The sequence below is a fragment of the Pelobates fuscus genome, chromosome 2, assembly GCF_036172605.1.
Source record: "Pelobates fuscus isolate aPelFus1 chromosome 2, aPelFus1.pri, whole genome shotgun sequence".
Classification (NCBI taxonomy): Eukaryota; Metazoa; Chordata; class Amphibia; order Anura; family Pelobatidae; genus Pelobates; species Pelobates fuscus.
This window is the reverse complement of record NC_086318.1, coordinates 102,337,364-102,357,826: the sequence shown is the minus strand read 5'-3', so window position 1 is coordinate 102,357,826 and position 20,463 is coordinate 102,337,364. Positions and strand designations below refer to the sequence as shown.

The 20,463-nt window shown below is 39.1% G+C and overlaps 1 protein-coding gene across 5 annotated transcripts in view; it reads left to right on the top strand.

Moving 5' to 3' along the window:
• The window catches only part of DOCK10 (dedicator of cytokinesis 10), a 218,702-nt gene that overhangs the window by 69,751 nt on the left and 128,488 nt on the right, over nt 1-20,463 (top strand). For all 5 annotated transcript variants that reach the window (XM_063442511.1, XM_063442509.1, XM_063442512.1 and 2 more), the window contains exon 3: nt 16,690-16,779. In XM_063442511.1, the coding sequence (XP_063298581.1) occupies nt 16,690-16,779 (90 nt within the window). The remainder of the gene's footprint in view (nt 1-16,689; nt 16,780-20,463) is intronic.

The window sequence follows — 20,463 nt, the reverse complement described above, 5'->3', positions numbered from 1 at the left end:
ATTTTCGCCAGGAACTATTCACAAGTGAACCGTTTGGGACATCACTAGTCACACCTACTATATGTGCGATAAAAGGATTTTTTGTTTTTATACCTACATTTCAGATTCTGTGTGAAATATTGCAAGGTAGAGGACACAGGGCGCTGTCCAACATTTTTCATTTTCCAAATAGTTTTATGAAGGAAAAACTAAAAAGTAATAAATAGATATTGTTCAAATGTACATATTTTTTATTTTTAAGTTTATCTTCAAAGCAATCTATTTGCAAAATTGCTGTGTTATAGTATGTTTATTTGCCATCTATGCATCGCTGTGTTTGTATTGTGTTTTTAAATGTTTTATTTTTTTTTTATTGCGATGTGTTTTTAAATGTAAAAACTGGGGGACTCATTCAGTAGATGTGAAAATAAATTGATTAGTCAGAGCATTTTTGCAGGCTGCAGAGCGATTATGAAAATGTGGTCCAGTGTTACCAACAAGTTACAGGACTAGGAACAGTTAGGGGCACCTGTTCATCACACAAAAAGATATCGGCACCTTGGACGGACTATGTGGAAAATAAATTGAATCAAATATGTATTAAGGACAAGCACACACAAAAATACAGTTTTACATTTTACAAGGCTACTTAAAACCACCTATCTCATAAATATGGGGATACAGTTTAACCATATGGCCATACTGTGTGAAGCCTACCACTACACCAAATAAGCCAAAGTGTATTTTAACAATCTGTTCTAAGAGCATTGTGAATACATATAACGCACAATTAATGTGATAAAAACATAAATAAAAAAAAATACAGTTTAAAAAAAAAAAGAAGTGATAGTGCTTTGATGTACATACTAACAATGCATATCATATATTTGCTCTATATTAAATAATTATTATTATATGAATAGGAAAGAAGAGGCAGCGTAATATTGAAAAGGCATATCTGATTTCTGTAAGATTGTTACCCTCCCCCTCAATAGGAGATTTGTAAGATGTGTATATATATATATATATATATATATATAGTATGAGTCAAGGCTGGGGATAACACAAGAGTCCTTCAGAATCATTAGCTACTTTGTATTCGTTTCATTATTTGTTTCATTATTTGCTGAGAAGCTGACATCACAGCTCTGTTTAGCGCCTGTTACTGATTATGTAGTGTCTGCGTATTGGTTTTATCTCTGTAGCTACTGTGTTGTTAATACAGTGTTTATAGTTTCCTATAATACTCAGTGAGCCTCCCTTCTAGCATATCTGTCTATAAGTGGTCAGAATAAAAGCTCTGAATTTGCATTAGCATTTAACGCTGTTTTAATTATTCACAAATCAGACATATACTTCTGACATTTACACAGATAGCTATTATAGTTGCACAGTGCAGTGTATTCAAGGCAATATCCCTGCAATTGTATAATTTTAATTGTGAGAAGATTCCTCACTGTATATTGTGTTAGTTATTTGGGTGACCTCCATATTAAGAGTGGAATTTACGGTAAAGGCTGGTGTTTTGACAGAGAGGAGTAGACTGGGAATCTTGGGTTACTTGGGATACTATGGGTAATTCAGGTGTAGTCGTGCAGTGAGACGGGGAATCTGGGCATTGTGGGCATTATATTAACAATAAACTCCTCCTTCACGAGGACAGAGAGATTGTGCAGACATGGATTCTATGAGCCCCTCCCATAATGCATCATGTTAGTTATGGAGAGTGTACGTCTGTGTGTGCATTAGGGTTACGGCTAGGGCAAAGAGAGTTAACTGTCTGTTACACTTCACTCTTGATTTGATTAGTATTCCCTTGAATTTATATCTGAATGCCAACAACAGACTCTAATAGATGATCTGGAATACTTTTCCAACTCAGTTTTCTTGACAGATTGGCTATTTTTAATTTATTTTTTTTAAGTTTACTACCATTTGACTTCAGTAAGTCAAACTTGTTCCTTGTGTCTTTTTTTTGTGTCAGATTGTGCTCTTCTTTGTGAATGGGAATATTTCATGTGTTCTTTCATTTATCTTAAGCAATGTGTTGCACTGTGTTTTTTTGGTTTTTTTTTTTTTTTTTTAACTTCCTCATTTACTCCAACCTCACAGTTTACTCCTTCTGTATGAGGTTTACAAACCAGACAGGATATCTCTTCTCCACATATGTAGTCTACTCCCCCACCCAGGGCCTATGCACACACTGGTTGCTATCAGCACTCATGTAAAGATAAAAGTTTACTTCTACCTTCCTCCAAACCACTTCCTGCCCTCTTAATTATAATGTAAGAAAATCTATTATTCTAATGAATAATTAATAATGATTTATAATTTTATATAGCAGCATTAAAATGCATAGCTTTGGTATGCATAACTTAATGAAGCCATCTGTGAATCTTAGCTTAATGTTACTGTTTTGCGTTCATTTTATCAATTTTGTAAACATCTTTTCAGTCAAATAATCCCCTCTGTTTATATTTTTTTACAACCTCTGGACTCTAGAATCCAGGTATAGTATTTTACTCAATGCTATAAAGACCTTTTGGCACAACGGACCAAGCCCTTTAAAGCCACACTATTTGCTTCTTTGACATTGTAGACTTCATGGAAGCCATTTTCTCTTCTACCTTTATTATTGCATATGCCTTACATACCAGCGAGCAATGCAGTCTTCATCTGGTTTTAATAATTAATTATAGGAAAATTGAATGAATGAATGATTACTGAAACAAGGCTATGTTGTAATTATTTATTTGCATGTGTTTTTAATTACTCAGCTCAATCATGCATTAAAGGGTTACTGAATTTAGTGATTTGAAGTGGTCATGGTGTATGAAGTCTGTATGTGCAGTGTTTTGCTGGAAAATGTTGCACATACAGAGTTTAACTCCTCTCCACCTCTGGCAGCGTCATTGCGGTGTCAATAGCCAGCTAGAGTTCTAGGCTGGCTAATGTCAATTCTGTGCAACTTTCAGTGCAGATGACAATCTCAGCCAATGAATGACGATGGTCTTGGCTTCCTGGTTTCGAAAGCTCTGCATAAACCTGAAACACATTGCCCAGTGTGAACCCCACTAAATGGGCCAATAGTTGCTAAACGGCTGACCCATTACTGAGGATTTGGCCAGTGTACTCCTGCCATTAAAACCATTACAGCAGACTGTAGTAGTTCTGATGATTGGAGACACCTTTTAATAACGGAAGTCCGCTCCAACCTAAAATGTTCCTTTATGAGTTCTCAGAGCAGTGATTGGACAACAAGTAGCTCTATATATGTGGGAATACATCTACCTGTTATCTACTCTTACCTTAGAACAATGTAATAGTTATAACATTTACCCTATACACTGCAATTATGATGAATTTTTTTTTTTATGAGCATGCTATACTATATATATATATCTATTTCAATATTAATCCCTCTGGAAATAGTAAATAAGTTGAGGTGTACATGCATGGTTAAGGTGTGCATATATGGTGTACGTATATGTTTTTGCTGTTTGTGCATACTGCACTGTATCAAACCCTTGAATGGTAGATACATTTTTAATCCTTATTAACCATAAAAGAACAGACAGTTGCATGTTTGTGCTTGTGTCTTGCAAATTGTTGTTAGTTAAATTGATATTGCCAGCTGTCTTTATTTACATTCCTGTCATGGGGCCCATATTTTACCATTACTGCCATCAAGAAGTAGGCCTGCCAAAAACATGTACAGAATTTTTGCTACCCAGCCTCAGGACCGGTAATGTTCTCCAGTCAAAGGAGCAAAGGCTGGTGGTGCCTTGTAGAAAAATAACAACCTCTGAGGCCTTAAAAAAAAAGTGCCATTCAGCCTGGTTAATTCAGTGGCATCTATTCAAACAGACTAGATAGTTTAGAAACAGTTAATCACTCTCCTCCCCCTGGGCCCACTCCTTTCCCTTCCAAACCCCTCCCAATCACTGTTCTTCCCCTATACCCAATGAGCAGGTTCTTGTGCCTTCAACTCCAACTGAGACAATTTTGGCATCTTTAAGAACCATTAACTTATCCCTCTAACATTATAGAGAGACATTCTTGAAGGGAAGGCCATGTGTGAATCATGTGTCAGTTGTTTTGGAAGCTAAGGATTGCAGACTGAACAGGAAACTCTATTTCAAAATGTGTAATAATTTTTGGTTTATGTAGAAATGTAGTCCATTCAGTCTACCGACAACTTAGGGAGGAGCTAAACCTTAATTCCTTCAATATGGTTGATCTGAGACTCAAGTATAATATGTGGTTATCTTCTCTAGGCCAACTTCCAGCTCCCTAGAAGCAGTTTAACTCAACTTAATATCATAACTGAATGACGGGAGTAAGAAAGGGAACCTTTCTGTACATATTTAGTTAAGTAAAAAGTTACTATGAGCACAATGACCATTTCAGTGATAGGAAGTGGTCATGATGCCTGGAGTCTGTATGTGAAGCGCTCTCTATGAAACGTTGCACATATGGAGTTTAACCCCTCTCCTTCTGAAGGTGTAACTCCATAACCAGCAACATCATTAGGGTGTCATCAGCCAACTTGGAACTCTAGACGCTAATGTTAATTCTGTGCTACTTTCAGTGCACAGAGTTGCATTCGTTGGCAGAGAATGGTCAGCTAACGGTCTGGTCCTTGTAGCTCAGCAGAAGCCGGTAGTACGTCAATGGACCACCAGGGAGCATTGGAGACTGGCTGTGCACCAGGAAAGAGGGCAAATCATTGCTAAATGGTTTTTCACATTAACAGGAATGGGGCCATAGTACTCCTCACATAAAAAATACTACTGCAGTCTGTGCAGCCTTTATATCCCAAGCATGTTTTTTCTGTCACTCTACCACACATACTATATTGAATGGGACTATTGAATTTCTAACAAAAGCCCACTTATTAAGGCAATACATGCATCAAATAGACTATTTCCTAAACAATGCTTATCCCCACCATGTAAATATTTAATAAAGCAAAATCAAATTCTTGAGCAGACTTGCCTGGTTAACCATAATCAATCAGTTTGTTTTTTTTCCACATGTGAACATACTTCCCAGTGAACTGATAAAGTTGTGATTCTCCCATAGAGTTTAACCCCTTAAGGACCAAACTTCTGGAATAAAAGGGAATCATGACATGTCATACATGTCATGTGTCCTTAAGGGGTTAAATTACTCAGACCAGACGTGACCCATCATTAGATACCCAGCCCGCAGTACCTGTGCATTGTCAAAATCTGGAAATGGCCTAACTACCTTAATACAATGATAACAGCGAAGGTGCTTTCTGCTAATACAAGCAGGCTTTACAACCAAGCATTGGCAGGATTTACAAGATGTATAACGAATCTCCAGGTACAAGACCATTTTGCTATGCTAACCTTATTTCACATTGTTCCAGCACCTCTCCCTCAATCCCACGTTCTCTGCTATCAAGTTCACCCTGCTATCAATATTTGTAGTATTGATGATACTCCACCAAACATTGTGAGCTACAAATAGAGAGACCCTTATAATATACAAATGCTATAACAAAGTTGAGAGTAAACATTCATTTAATATTTAATAGTAGATTACACACAGTATGTTTATGTGTAACCCATGTGATTATTATATCACATAGCCAGTCCAGACCCACAGTAGGTTCTCTTTGGGAAACCGTAGCACCTAGACAATTCTAGTTGCAGTATTTTGGTGTATTGTTTGCGTACCTCAAACTATAGCCAACCGTTTAGTGACACAGATGTCTCTCACGGATATCATGTGTCTCATCTCCCAATCTCAGCTCTGTGCTGCATTTGCAATTTGTGAAGAAGATGATATAGTAAAAAAGAAAATTGCATGCATAAGTAAGCATGTTTTAAAAGGAAGTCACATTATTTGGGGTAGCAGACAGTCCAGTCACAAGCTTGCAGAATCTGTGTGTATAATATTTAAATATTTTACTCCTTTCCTGACTTCGTCTCTGCGGCCATGTGAAGTCACAGTCTACTTCCTCACCACAACTTACTGATTAGTTGAATACAGGAAGCAACAGCCTAAATACATGGCAACATTAGGCGTTAGAAGACCACACAATAACTATAGCTTTATATAGATTTTGTAGTGTATGATAATCTTTTATTTTGCATGTGCATCCGCCTGCAGACCATCTAGAGGCAACCTAATTCAAGAGCAGTTAAATACATCTCTCTTTACTGGCTACAGATTGTGGTACTTTTAGTATTTTTGTAGCCCATGGCAACTAGAAATTGCATGTATCAAATTTGGATATATCCTTCTAACTCAGTGGTTCCCAAACCTTTTAGGTTCAAGGCGCCCTTAATATTTCAGTATTTTTTCAAGCACCCCAAGTCAAAATTTCTAGGTTTACATTTACTGGCGCTATAGTGTAATGTACAGTGTTGGTGTTTGAAGAGGTGCTTGCAGAGGTGGCTCTATAATTAGGCGATTTAAGCAGCTGCCTCGCGCTTGCTGGGGCCTCGCGGCCGCCTAAATCACCTTAGGCAGAGAGACATGTGGGTCTTCGGTCGAAGACCGAGGACCCGACACAGGAGGGGGTCCAGCGGCTTGCTCGCCTGCCCTGGCAGAGAGCCAGCCTCCTGTCTGCAGCTCCGCACTCCCACAGACCCTCACAGCCACTCACCCCGTCTCCCCACACACTCTGTCATAGACCCCCCCCACAAATCCTGTCACAGCCCCCTACACACAAACCCTGTCACAGCCCCCTCACACAACCTGTCACCTCTCCACACACACACTCCCTGTCACTCCCCCCATACACTCACGCTGTCACCCCCCACACACCCTGTCACCCTCCCACACACACATACTGTCACCCCCACACACACTCTACCATCCCCATATACACACTGACACCCCTTCCGTACACTATCACCATCTCCAATCACTTTCAGCCCCCACACAATGTCACCTCTTCACCCAGCTCCACTCTCATTGACCCCCTTTAATCCTGTCACTCTCACCCCCTCCAAGCATACCACACTCACCTACCCTCGCTTTGCCACATTTATCCTATCATATTAATCCTGCTAGACTCACCTTCTCTCGCACTGTCACACTCACCCCTTTCGCCCTGCCACACTCACACTACCACATAAACTCCTCCAATCCTGTCCTCCAACTGTGCCACACTCACCCCAAACCCTGTCACACTATCCCTCACAACCCTGCTACACTCACCCTGTCACATTAATCCCCCGTAATCTTGTCACACTCCCTCCTCCAAACATAGCACATTCACCACAAACCTGTGATACACCCCCCATCTATGCCACACTCACCCTGTCATATTAACCTCCTCCAATCCTGTCACACTCCCTCCGCCACAAAGACATACATTTACACACAAGAATACTCTCGGTCAGACACAAACTTTCTGGCACATACACAGGTAGACAATATCAGACACACTCAGAAATACACACACCTGCACTTATGTATACATGACTGCCAGGCTATGTAACCATACCCCGAAATCGTGTATAAACGATTAGCATAATTGCTAATTAAATTTGTTTATTACAAATTAATTTCATTTGAAAATTATGCCATAACTTCAGTCAGACAGCTCACAACGCAGCGGCACAGGGATCTGCGACACTGCAAGCCTCTGAACAATAAATACAGAGACTAACTCTCTGTATCCACCATCCTTCAATATAACTACAGCACCTTATACACACACAATGAACACCTATTTATTTTCACTTTGGGTGTTAGTGGGGCCTCATGTTTGAGTTTCACTTTAGGCCTCACAAAGTCTAGAGCCGCCACTGGGTGTTTGTATAAATTTATTTTGTTTTTATACAGGGGTGTGTTTGTATGTGATGTTTGCGTTTGATTGTAAGGGTGTGTCTGAATGTAATGTTCACTTTTAAATGTGGTTGTACATTTGTGTGAAGTATTTGTGTTTGAGTAAAGGGCTGTGTTTATTTTTTTGTTAGTTTGAATGCAGGGGTGTGTTTGTATGTAATACTTGTGTTAGATTGCAGGAGTGTGCTTGTGTGTTGTGCTGGTGTTGGACTGCTTGGATGTATGCACATACATACATACTTACACAGATATTCATGCACATTAACACACAGATGTATATAAATACACCAACACATACACACATATAGATACACACCGACACTTACACACACATAGATACACTCCAACAAATACACACATGCACCCTGACACACACACACATTGATACATGCCCACACCATGACACAGATACACACTGACATAAAAACACACATCCTGACACACAGATGCACATACACAGATGTGTGCGCGCACACAGACACAAAAGCACACTGACATATATACACACACACAGATGCACACCCTGACAGACACATGCTCATAAACATACACACACTCATACTCACATTCATACACATACAAAAACTCACACTCATACACATACAAACACTCATACTCACACTCACACACACACACACTCATACACACACACACACACTCAAACAAATACACACACCCATACACATACACATACACACACTCACACACATACTCATACCCACACACATACAAAAATTCATACACATACACTCACACTCATACTCATGCACACACTCATACTCATGCACTCAAACTCATATACACACTCATACTCACATTCATACACAAACACACACTCACACAAATACACTCACACACATACACACACTCATACACATACTCACACGCATAAACTCACACACATAATGCACACACACACACACTCATACACTCACACACAAGTGATTTTTTTTTTATATCTCCAGCCCCCCCTGTTAGCTAACTGAATGTGCCAGGATGGTGACTTGGAGTCCCTCTGCTGTGTGAGTGAGCCCACACCATGACTCAGATACCCACTGACATAAATACACACACCCATACACATAGACACACTCATACACATACTCACACTCATACACATACTCATACACACACACACACACACACACTCAAACTCATGCACACACCCATACACATACACACACACACACACACTCACACACACACTTATACTCATACACTCAAACTCATACACACACTTATACACAAACACACTCACACACACACTCATACACTCACACACATACTCACACTCCTACACTCACACACATACTCATACTCACACACATGCAAACACTCATACACATACACTCATACTCATACACACACTTATACTCATACACTCAAACTCATACACACACTTATACACAAACACACCCACACACACACTCATACACTCACACACATACTCACACTCCTACACTCACACACATACACACACACAAGTGTTTTTTTTTAATATATCTCCAGTCACCCTCCTGTTAGCTTACCTTATGTGCCAGGAGGGTGGCTTGGAGTCCTGCTGCTGTGTGAGTGAGCCCACACCATGACACAGGTACACACTGACATAAAAACACACACCCTGACACACAGATGCACATACACAGATGTGTGCGCGCACACAGATGCACACCCTGACACACACACACTCATAAACATACACACACTCATACACACACTCATATACATACAAACACTCATACTCACTCACACACACACACTCGTACACATACACACTGAAACTGCCCCTCCTGCACTGTCTCCCTGCAGGATGCTGGGAGGAAGTGACAGGCTGTCACTTCCTCCCAGCCGTCTGACATAACATGGACCTGATCGCGATCTTAAAGGACCGTGGCACTAGACTGGGTCACTGTTGAGCAGTAATGTTTCCCTGGTGCTATATTCATAGGGGTGCCACGGCACGCAGTTTGAAAACCGCTGTTCTAACTGACTGAATATCTAAAGAGTCCTCAAACAAAGCTGCTGGAGAGCCAAAGGTTGAGTCAGTTTACCTTCATCTGGAGATACCAATATAGCTTTTCGAGTATTCTAATAGTTGTAGCTTATAGCAGCTGGCCTAACGCCAGTTTATATACAATCTTATATACACCACAGCATTTTTAAGAAAAACATTGTGTAATCTAGACAGTTCTGCCCTGTTTACACAACCAATTATAAAGCTACTTTGTACTGTACATGAAGCCAGTGGCAATCTGGCAAAACTCAATGAAGCACGAATAAAGCAGCTGTGAAAAAATGGATCTAATGTCGTAACTACTTAAATACAGAGAAGATTCTAAAAATCACAGTTTAAATTGAGAGTTTCACTTGTGGAGTCTCTGCAAAGATTCCCCAAGGATAAAGGATGCAGCAAGATACAATTTCTTCTGTACTTTTAAGCAAGTGCTAGATTACAAAATAAACATTTATGGAGAATCAGAGGGACCACAGGATCCTCATAGATCTTCTCATTCAAGAACAATGCAGTGTCCAGATGATTGGTCCCCTTAGCCACCAAGAGTGATGAGTTAGAGTGAGCAAGACCCCTCAAGTTCTACCATACAAGCACACGTTACTCTGGCAACTGTTTCAAGACACACCTTTTACCATATTTTAACAACTTGGTCCCAACAATGTCATATGATGAGTTATGACATTTCAGTGAAATGCAAAAATTAATTTTTTCACAAGGTTTCTATCAGTGACAGTACGTTTATGAATGTGACTAATGCATTGACTAGTTGCTAAAATAGTAAATGACCACAAAGTGGGTTTCCACTGATGTACAGTCATTTATGCATGAGTAGATTCTAAGTGCAGCATAACATTTCAAATAATACATTAATTGGGTTGTTAGAAACAGTAGAAAATAGTACGGTAAATGCATTGATCACGTGAAAGGTTTCCACTATGAAGTCATAAAATAATTATTTAAGTGTTGGTTCTATATACAAATAAAACTAAGCTGCATCGGTTCCAAAGAATAATCTTTTTTTGTAGTTTGTATTGTTTTCTATTTATTTATTTATTTATTATTGCCATTTATATAGCGCCAACAGATTCCGTAGCGCTTTACAATATTATGAGAGGGGGATTTAACTATAAATAGGACAATTACAAATAAACTTACAGGAACAATAGGTTGAAGAGGACCCTGCTCAAACGAGCTTACATTCTATAGGAGGTGGGGTGTAAAACACATTAGGACAGGAATTTACAATCAAATAAGGTGGGCTGCCCATTAGGAGAGGGCAAGAGACAGGTATGTGAGGTAAGGGTTAGTCTTGGAGGCCATAAGCTTTCCTAAAGAGATGGGTTTTAAGGCACTTCTTAAAAGATGCAAGACTAGGGGAGAGTCTGATGGCGGTAGGCAGGCTATTCCATAGGAAGGGAGCCGCCCGCGAGAAGTCCTGCAAGCGCGAGTTGGCCGTACGAGTGCGGACAACGGACAGGAGGTGGTCACGGGCAGAACGGAGAGACCGAGAAGGGACATACCTATGGATCTGTGAGGAGATATAAGAGGGGCTAGAGTTGTTCAGTGCTTTATAGGTGTGAGTTAGTACCTTGAATTGACTCCTATAGCATACAGGAAGCCAATGTAAGGACTGGCAGAGGGGTGAGGTGTGAGAGAAACGACTAGAGAGGAAAATCAATCTAGCAGCAGCATTCATTACGGACTGTAAGGGTGCAGTACGGCTATTGGGGAGACCAATCAGGAGAGGGTTACAATAATCCATGCGGGAAATTACTAGAGCATGGACAAGCTCCTTGGTAGTATCTGGTGCAAGAAAGGGGCGGATGCGGGCTATGTTTTTAAGATGGAATCTACAGGATTTGGCAACATGCTGGATGTGAGGCTCAAAGGTGAGACCAGAGTCAAGTATGACGCCAAGACAGCGCGCTTGCAAGGATGGACTGATGTTGGTACCACAAACTTGGAGGGAGAGCGAAAGAGGAGGATCAGTATTAGGAGGAGGAAAGACAAGGAGCTCAGTTTTTGAGAGATTGAGTTTCAGAAAGCGGGAGGACATCCAGTTAGAGATGGAAGAAAGGCAAGCAGTGACACGTTGCAGGACGGCAACATTAGCAGGTAAAATCTGAATAAAGCATTTCAAAGGAAGCTGTCGGATCAGTAGGAGAATGTGTGCGTGTGGCCAGACAGAACGATATGTAAATATAAATAACAAAATAGTTAGAGGTAGTGACATACCTCCCAACTCTGGTGTCCTGAGAATCATGACACCAGTGAAAGAGGAAAAAAGGGTGGGATGTGCCCTGTCACTGGAGATTCCCAAAGGGGCAGACATGCCCAGAAAGGATTGGCTGGTAAGCCTGGTGTGCATGCACTGTTTCAGTGCTTTCTGCAGGGCCCTAAAACACTGAGCATTGTGCTCATGATATGCTTGTTCGGCACAGATCCCTGGTGCCCCCAAAAGTGGGACACCAGGGAACAAAGTTGGAATAACAGGACAGGATCTGAAAATTAGGTCATTCTCTCCAAAATTGTGACAGTTGTGAGGCCTGTAGTGATTTCCATGTTAGTATATCTGGTCTCAGGATTTTTTCAGGCCTCTCCAGTCTTGATATAACTAAGGCAGCCCCGATTCAGGGCTCCTGTTTTGGTGTCCTTCGTTTGCACAGCACAAGTGCATCATCAGACATGCTCAAACTGTGCTAAGGGCAGAAAGCTGCATTGTGCATGGTCCACCCTCACTGGGGCCAGCCAGCATGAGTCCCAGTCAGCCTGGTGTATTGAGAGGTATTTTTTTTCCCTGTTTAGCTGAATGTGGCCATATATAATGTATCCACCAGAATTGCAAATCAGATATTTACTAAAAGCAATTCACATCTCTTTTTCAGAAAAAAGATGGGGTCTGCTTAAAATCAATAGAATGGTTTACCCCAAAGTGCTGTTAACAGGCCCTGTCTGTCAGGCCCCTCTGCCTCCTACTCAGCCTTCCACGATGAAGCTGGGGTAAGATTTGGGGGAAGGGGTGGCAGGGGGGCAGGAGAACAGGCATAATTTAGAACACTTTGGGTTCAACTGTTTGAAACTGGATTAATTCCTTAACATAAAATGGTGCACATGATGTCCAGGCAACATAACAACTGTCATACAGATAGGTTAGGTTGCAAGCGAGGAATGGTTTGGGAAGGTTGTGGGCTGGAGAAGCACTATGGTTAGTTGGCAGATTTTTAGAAATTTGGGCTAACAAGGAGGTTTAGTGGAAAGATGGTCATGATTTATGACAATTAGTTGCTGGGCTGGTGAGAGGTGAGATAATATAAATGCCAGTTTGAAAAAGGAATTATGGCTATTAGATATAGGCTGGGAAGAAAATACATATATTACGGGGCAGGCTAGGGAGGATATGATATGATAATCAGGAGAGAAATTATTTTGTCGGTGTGATATTTGACAAAATGTGTCCTGAGTTTCAATCAGTCTCCACCGCCTCATCTTGCCATTTTCTGACACTTATCTCAATTAATTTTCACAGGATCATCTATGGATAATCCTGAGGTCCTACTGAATCTTCCATAGACTTGATTTTTTTTTTCTGGTGGGGGCTTATAAACACAAGTTTGGCTCATTAATGTTAAAGTTGGCTGTCCTAGTCCTTTTCTAAAACATTTGCACACATTCACAGCGTTCTTTATTGCGTAAATTAGCAATAAAAATATGTATTTTACAAATTTCCTCTGCAAACACATAATGCCTGCCAGAAGCTGACAAAAAAAGGATGTAAGTGAAAAAAATATCCATTTTGTATCCATGGAGAATTTGTGGCTTATAATCTAAAAAGAATATATAAAAAAAAAAAGGATGAAAAAATCCAACTGTTTGCTTAATGCACCTGTTGAGTTTATAAATTAACCTTGAGTTGAATGAGTACAGTACAATATGCTTAATGCTAGAGGAATGATGCTCCTTATTTAAGACATTACTGAGTAGAAGGTCATACATATAATTTTTAAACATGAGTCACTGGTACATCAATAAATACAATCAATTTGCTTTCATAGACTCTACGGAGCCAGAACATTCTGACCCTTGCTGAATAATGTGTAAAACGGGAATCATGCTAATTTGTAGCATAATCTTTAATATGAGCCATAAAACAGCACATCAGTCTGACAGCCAGAAAAGACCTCCTAGATGTGTAACTTGGCAGCTGAACAGATCACCATCCAACAGGGGGAGTAGTACTTCTAATAGCTGCCTACGTATGCATTTGTGCCTTAGAGAGGCAATATTTTTCAAATACTTTCAAAAACACTCATTTTTGGCTGATTTCGATAGAAATGAACCTCACACTCCACTATTAAAACTCACATAAACACTTTGAGAACTTCTGTTAAGCTATGTTGTAGAGAGATATCTAACTAGCTTCTCAAAAAAATCATGTATTCCCCCCTGGCATGTTACAGCTGTGCTGTATATATTTAATCAATTAAAGTATGATTTGATCATTTAGAACTATACGAGTGAATTGAGGGATTGTAGTGTGTTTCTTGAAGTTCAAGTCCAGTATTACATGACCCCAAACGTATACATGATATAAGAGAAGCACTGCAAGAATGTTGGCATTTTATAGCTCTCTATACACTGTGCTAGGCTGTTATATAGCAGTGAATCTGGACCCAAGTAAGGGTGCCTATTTAATAAGGTTTGGCTAACAGCATTGTCTTCATTAGCATCTGGGGAAATGTCAACAACAATTGTTGACTGACATTCTCTATGCAATGGAGACACCGGTGTAGGAATCAATGAAAATGTGGGGAGGGGGGGAAGAGGAACAGACTTTCATAAAGTTATGAGATTAAAAGCTATACAGTATTTTCTGGGGGTGATAAATCCCTCCAACCCCCCTAGTTCTTACACCCATGAATGGAGATTATTTTAATATTGGGAATATTATATATATTTTTATTACTAATTTTACAACTGAAAAGGGCTCCCCAGATTTCTGTTTTCTAAATTATTTAAGCCCCTGTCAAAAATGATTAAGAGTTCTCATAATGCCAAATGACTTGTACTTTATTTACCACTGTGTAATTTCAGCATTACTGAGGCTATATGTGATCTTTTCCACCTGCAAGGTTTAAAAGCAAGTAAAACACTCAGAACAAAACTTTGAATTAACAGGGGAAAACTATTACGCATCCTTTCAGTTAGAGAGGACACATACTCTTAACCGTTCCCATGTATATTCCCCTGGCACATATTGGTTTATCTTGTGAATTTATCATCAGGTTAATTAGAAAGCTTAAATGTTTCAAAATTACATTTGACTTACAAATAAACATGAGCTGTCCTTTTGCAGAATAACATTTTTCAGTGACTGTCACAACAAACGGAATGGCTTGTTTTAATATTTATAAATGGAAAGGACGACAGACAGACAGCAAAACTCGGGGAAATCCCAGGATAAATCCACCTGTCTCCAAATGAGTTGGACTTTTTTATTTCTTTTGTTTGCAGATTAGGAGTAGCAGTTCCAAATGATCCTCAGGGTGTATTCTATGCCTGATGTGATCTTGTTGCATCCATACAGCAAAGTCCCATGAGAAATCCCATGATCATTCTGAAGCAGATGTATGTGATCAGTACAAGTAATTCAGTATGAATGAAAGTTGATGATTGTTCCTTATGTTCTTCTTAGTAATTGTAACAATTGGCTTGTTAAAAGTCTGCCATGTGTGCGTTGGTGGAAACCTTGTCTTTTTGGTCTCCATTGTGTTTATTGTACAAGGATCTTGGAGTTTTCGTAATGAAAGAAAGAACATTTTGCTACTCTCAAATTCTGTGCCTCCTCTAATTGTTTAGATCTAGTAGTCTTAGTATATTGCACTACACAGGGAAGACAGTACCCTCTCCCCTTACCCAGGGTATGCCTACACAGAATGTCATAATCCATATAACTTTTACTAGAGAGATTATATAGTTGTTTTTTTTGGGAAGGGGGGGGGGGGGTTAAATATTGGATCTATGTTGTGGTTGTTGGGTTTGTATTGATATTTATGATGGGAGCTGCAGCAATTTAGTATCAGGTTGTGTCACTGGGACTTCCGGGCTGTATGACAGCTTTAAAATGAGGTTTGCACATGGTTGGATTGGTTCCTACTAGCATTACTCTGTAAAAGATTATACACTTAAGAAGGCCAGGGTTAGGCAGCCTTTGGCACTCCAGATCTTGTAGACTATGTCTCATTTAATTCTCTTACATCCATAGAGTGTTCCCTTGCTGTAGGCATTCTCTATCCAATCTCTTCTATTATAACACAAGAGGTTCCAGCATAGTGTTGCAATGTTATCTGAAGCATCTTGTATAAGGATGCCAGTGAGAGTGAGACCTTCAGGATGCACCCAGGATGGAGCTTGCCTCTTGCATGCCTAGTAAAGCACTATGGGAACTCCTATTTAACTTTGCTGTTAATACTGCTTTGGGGAATCTCCTTTGTATTCTCCTACGTAAGCCCTGCAGTCTATTCAATACCCTATAAAAGAATGGGCTTCAAGGTTGAACTTGGTGTCTTTAGTCTTTTTTCAAGACAACTATGTAAATATTTGGCTGGCTTAAAAAGCTCTCCTGTTACAGTTGCACTGTCACTGCCTGGAGACCGTCTACAGGGTTTAGTGGCTCGGTGGGCAGGAAAAGGTGAGTTCTAGTTACCTAACTTCTGGGATTTCTCCTCTCTCAGATATGTCCTAAACTCTGCAGCATGAATATGGTGTAATGGGGACTCCCTTTAGATAGATGAGAGCTGTAGATACTCTGTTTTTTTTTATATAAAGAACTTTATGAACCATCCTGTTTTATTTTTGTTATCTAGGTAGAAACGATTCCCATGGGGATGCACACCCTCTATTCCACAGTGCCTGAAGAAGCTGAGCAAAAAGCTACACATTTGTTGGTCAAAGAGGTAAATATCAACCATGTATCCCCTTCAAATCTTGTTCTGCTTTTACAAAGTTTATATTGTTAATGGATGTTGGATCTGACAATGAATACATGTTATTATTTTATTGCAAATTACTTTTAACTCCTTCAACATGATGTACGTGTGACACCGATTTTCAAGATGACTTATTTGGTTTAACCATATCTAGCTTTCAAAGGGTTTCTCACAAAAACTCACTGATGTCACTGTGGATGGTCCTACTCATGTGAAGCATGTTATGTATGTATATAGAGAGAGATTTGGCAGGTAGAGTCTCCTGGAATTGGGAAGTTTACCATAACATATTCCTTCACCCACCACCAGTATGAAGGAACATTTACAGAGATCTGCGCCTGTGCAATAGATGCATACCCTGTTTCCCATTGACTATATTGCCACCAAGCACAACAAGCATTTTGCTATAAATGTCACGATCAATGTCTCATCCCGGGTCACTGACAATGCATTCAAACACTTTCAGTATGTTTTTTTTACTTCCCTCTGCTACCGTATTCAACCCAGTATTATGGGTGACAACATCTTCACTCCCCCTCCACACCCCAGTAAATGTTTCGAATCTTGTGACGGAACATGAAATTGTCACTTCTTGAGAAGCAATAACCTACTTTAGAGGAACATTATAGATTCAGGAACACAATCATGGATTCCTGACCATATAGTGTCAAAACCACCATTTAGGTTTCTTGCCCCACCCCTTAATAGGTAAGAAAACGTACCTTATTTTCAGAGATGAAACTACCACTACTACAACACAAACACACATGAGCCTTGAACTGGGTCCCTAAACACAGTATGGTCTTTCATGCCCTGATGACAGCCATGATAATGGTTACACTATGTTCTACTTATAGTTACATTTCCAGGACCTATGGACCTGCATGTGGTTAACAGGGTTCTCATAACTGGGACTAAGTTCCTGAGGAGGCACAGGAAATATTTATTTTCAATGCTGTAGTTGGGATGTAACTGCTTAGTGACAATGTATCCTTCAAACTGTTATTTTAACTGTAGCCAACTATGCGAAACCTTTTGAAATAGTCTCATAGTTTGCTCACAGCTGAGGAGAGCTGTATCATCTTCACATTACCCTGAAATCCACACTGAGCTTTTGGTAATTTGATCAGAGGTACGCATCTATGGCTACTCGATGCCGGCTAGCGATATAAAGCCGTTTACATCAACAACAGACTCGCAGTAAAAAAAGTATAAAAGCAGATAAAAGCTATTTGCCTAGTGTGCCAAATTTAATTTAAAAGCAGATAGTGAATTTTGTCGTTATTAAATCAAGTCAAATATGTTGAAGATGAAGTGAAGCAAGGGACAATAATTCTCATTCTTTTGAGAAAGATCTTCTACAGAGCATTATGTAATGCTGTGTTATCTATTTGATTTAATTGAAATAGTGTTAATAGTGTTAAGATCTATTCATATCTCAACTCTGGGCACTTGTATATTATCCCACTGAACACATAGGAAAATAAACATCTACTGCTCAATTCAGTAAGCAGCCTAAGTTCTACCATAAGGACATTTTTCATGTACATCCACAATTAAAGCATAAGGGTATTCAATTCCTATTCATACAGGCTGACTTCCCAATGTAGTGAGCTGTAGTTGTTATGGTGCTAAGAGTGTTGTTTAAGATAAGTAACATGCAGCACCTGTCCACTGCACCCCACTGGCTGGTGACATGAGTTTGGAGGGTTAAAAACATGATACCTAACCGTAGAATGCTGAAGACCCAGTTACACATGTTGTCTCAAATGAAAAAAAATAACAACACAGAGAGCCGTATGGATATCTATGTCTATATTGTTGTTGAAAGTGACCCCCATTTCCGACAACAGTGTAGCTAGATATGTATAAGTCTCTGACCACATATGTTACTAATATTATGTCTGAATTTTATTTAAAAAAATTCTAAATTAAAAAATTATACACAAAATACAACTTTTTGCACCAGTGACCAGGTTAGTGATAGTCATAATTTAACTTTTTTTTTCCAAACATGTGGCACAGCCCTTGCACAGACTTTTTGTACTGGAGTCTTCCATGTCCTTAAAAGTAATAAATTAACTAAATGTATGTTTGTACAATATACAGCAATCCCGAATGAAGGCCTAGTTTTCTCACAAACTGTACTGAACAATCTGTCACACAAGCAGCACAAATGCAATAGATTAGTTGTCTACTTTGATTTAACTATAAATTGTTTAAAATATTTATATATAAAAATAGCAAACAAAATCAGTTTTTATTTGTTTTATTTATACACTAGGAACACATACATTGTAGCATTAAAGTGATACTCCACATCATAACAACTTCAGCATACTCTTGTTAGAGTAGGTCCGAGGTGCGAGCTTACCTAAAGGAGTTTAACTGTTGTTTAACCCCAAAGATGTCAAGTTGGAACTCGATCACTCTGCCCCTGTACTGTCTCTCAGTGTCCGAGGCTTCAAGTAGGAACCCTCGGACAAGGCGATCTGATACTTTCAGCCTATCCGTAGCTCCCCACTGAGAAAAGAGAGCGAAAAAGGTACATATCGTTTTCAATTTCAGGTAACTAATTTCCAGTGATGTTGTTATGGTGCATTGAGTGGTCCTTTAAATAATTACCCATACATATACATCATACAGATTACATGTGCATCACCTCACATACATAGTTAATGACTAAATTAAAAACGCCCACTACAAGAGACTGAGAGACATTAATAAAACAAAAACAAAAAAAAATTACACATTGCCCTACCTTGATGATATTTGGTTCTGTACATGGGATGCTATACTAATTGATATTAAAATATGGATTTGCTTAGGTAAGTCTTGTATTTATTTATTTATTTATTTTTTTTATAAATTTGAATGCCTGAATTCCTTTTGTTTTAAATTGATATTTACATGAATTTGTGGCAGATTATTAAATGGTTGAATGGTGCTTACCTTAGTAGTGATTGAGGCTGTCCAAACGGCTGTAATTCATTCATTGATCAGATTAGATCTCCGGCACTCTAAGAGTTAACATCTGTACAGGTCAATACATTTATAATATATTGATATTGATCTTTTGTACACTTTGACAAATGTGTCTCGTAAGAAAGAATAAATTGATACCTGCTAGTACACGATGATCAGGAAGCATTTTGGATCAATAGCCTTTTAATGATTTACCATAACAGATATATCTAATTTCCTTCCAAAAAGAGATATGCATTCCAGCATTAAGCATATGATGTGTGTATGTTTTCATATGTAGTGGAGAAATCTGTGTCCGGATGTCTGGCTGTTTTATACAATGTCAGTATTGATCTATCTATGTACCGTGTTAGAGAATACACCATTAATATTCTTTCTTACATTATATTCTGAAGCAAGCAGATCTGATTTGGCTGACTTGTCCTCGGATGTCCTTATCATTGTAATTTATATTTATTTTTGCTCCTGGGTTATTTAAAACAAAATTAAATTAATGAAAAATAAAGTGAGCAATTCACATTAAATTGCATATTTTTGGGAGATATTACTTCACTTACAAATACAAAAATGTACACCTTCTTGTGGGCAATTGTGTATTTTAAAACCTACCAGCACAACTAAATTATTTTCTTGCATGGAAGCCTATGGGAAAGAGAAATCAGTGAC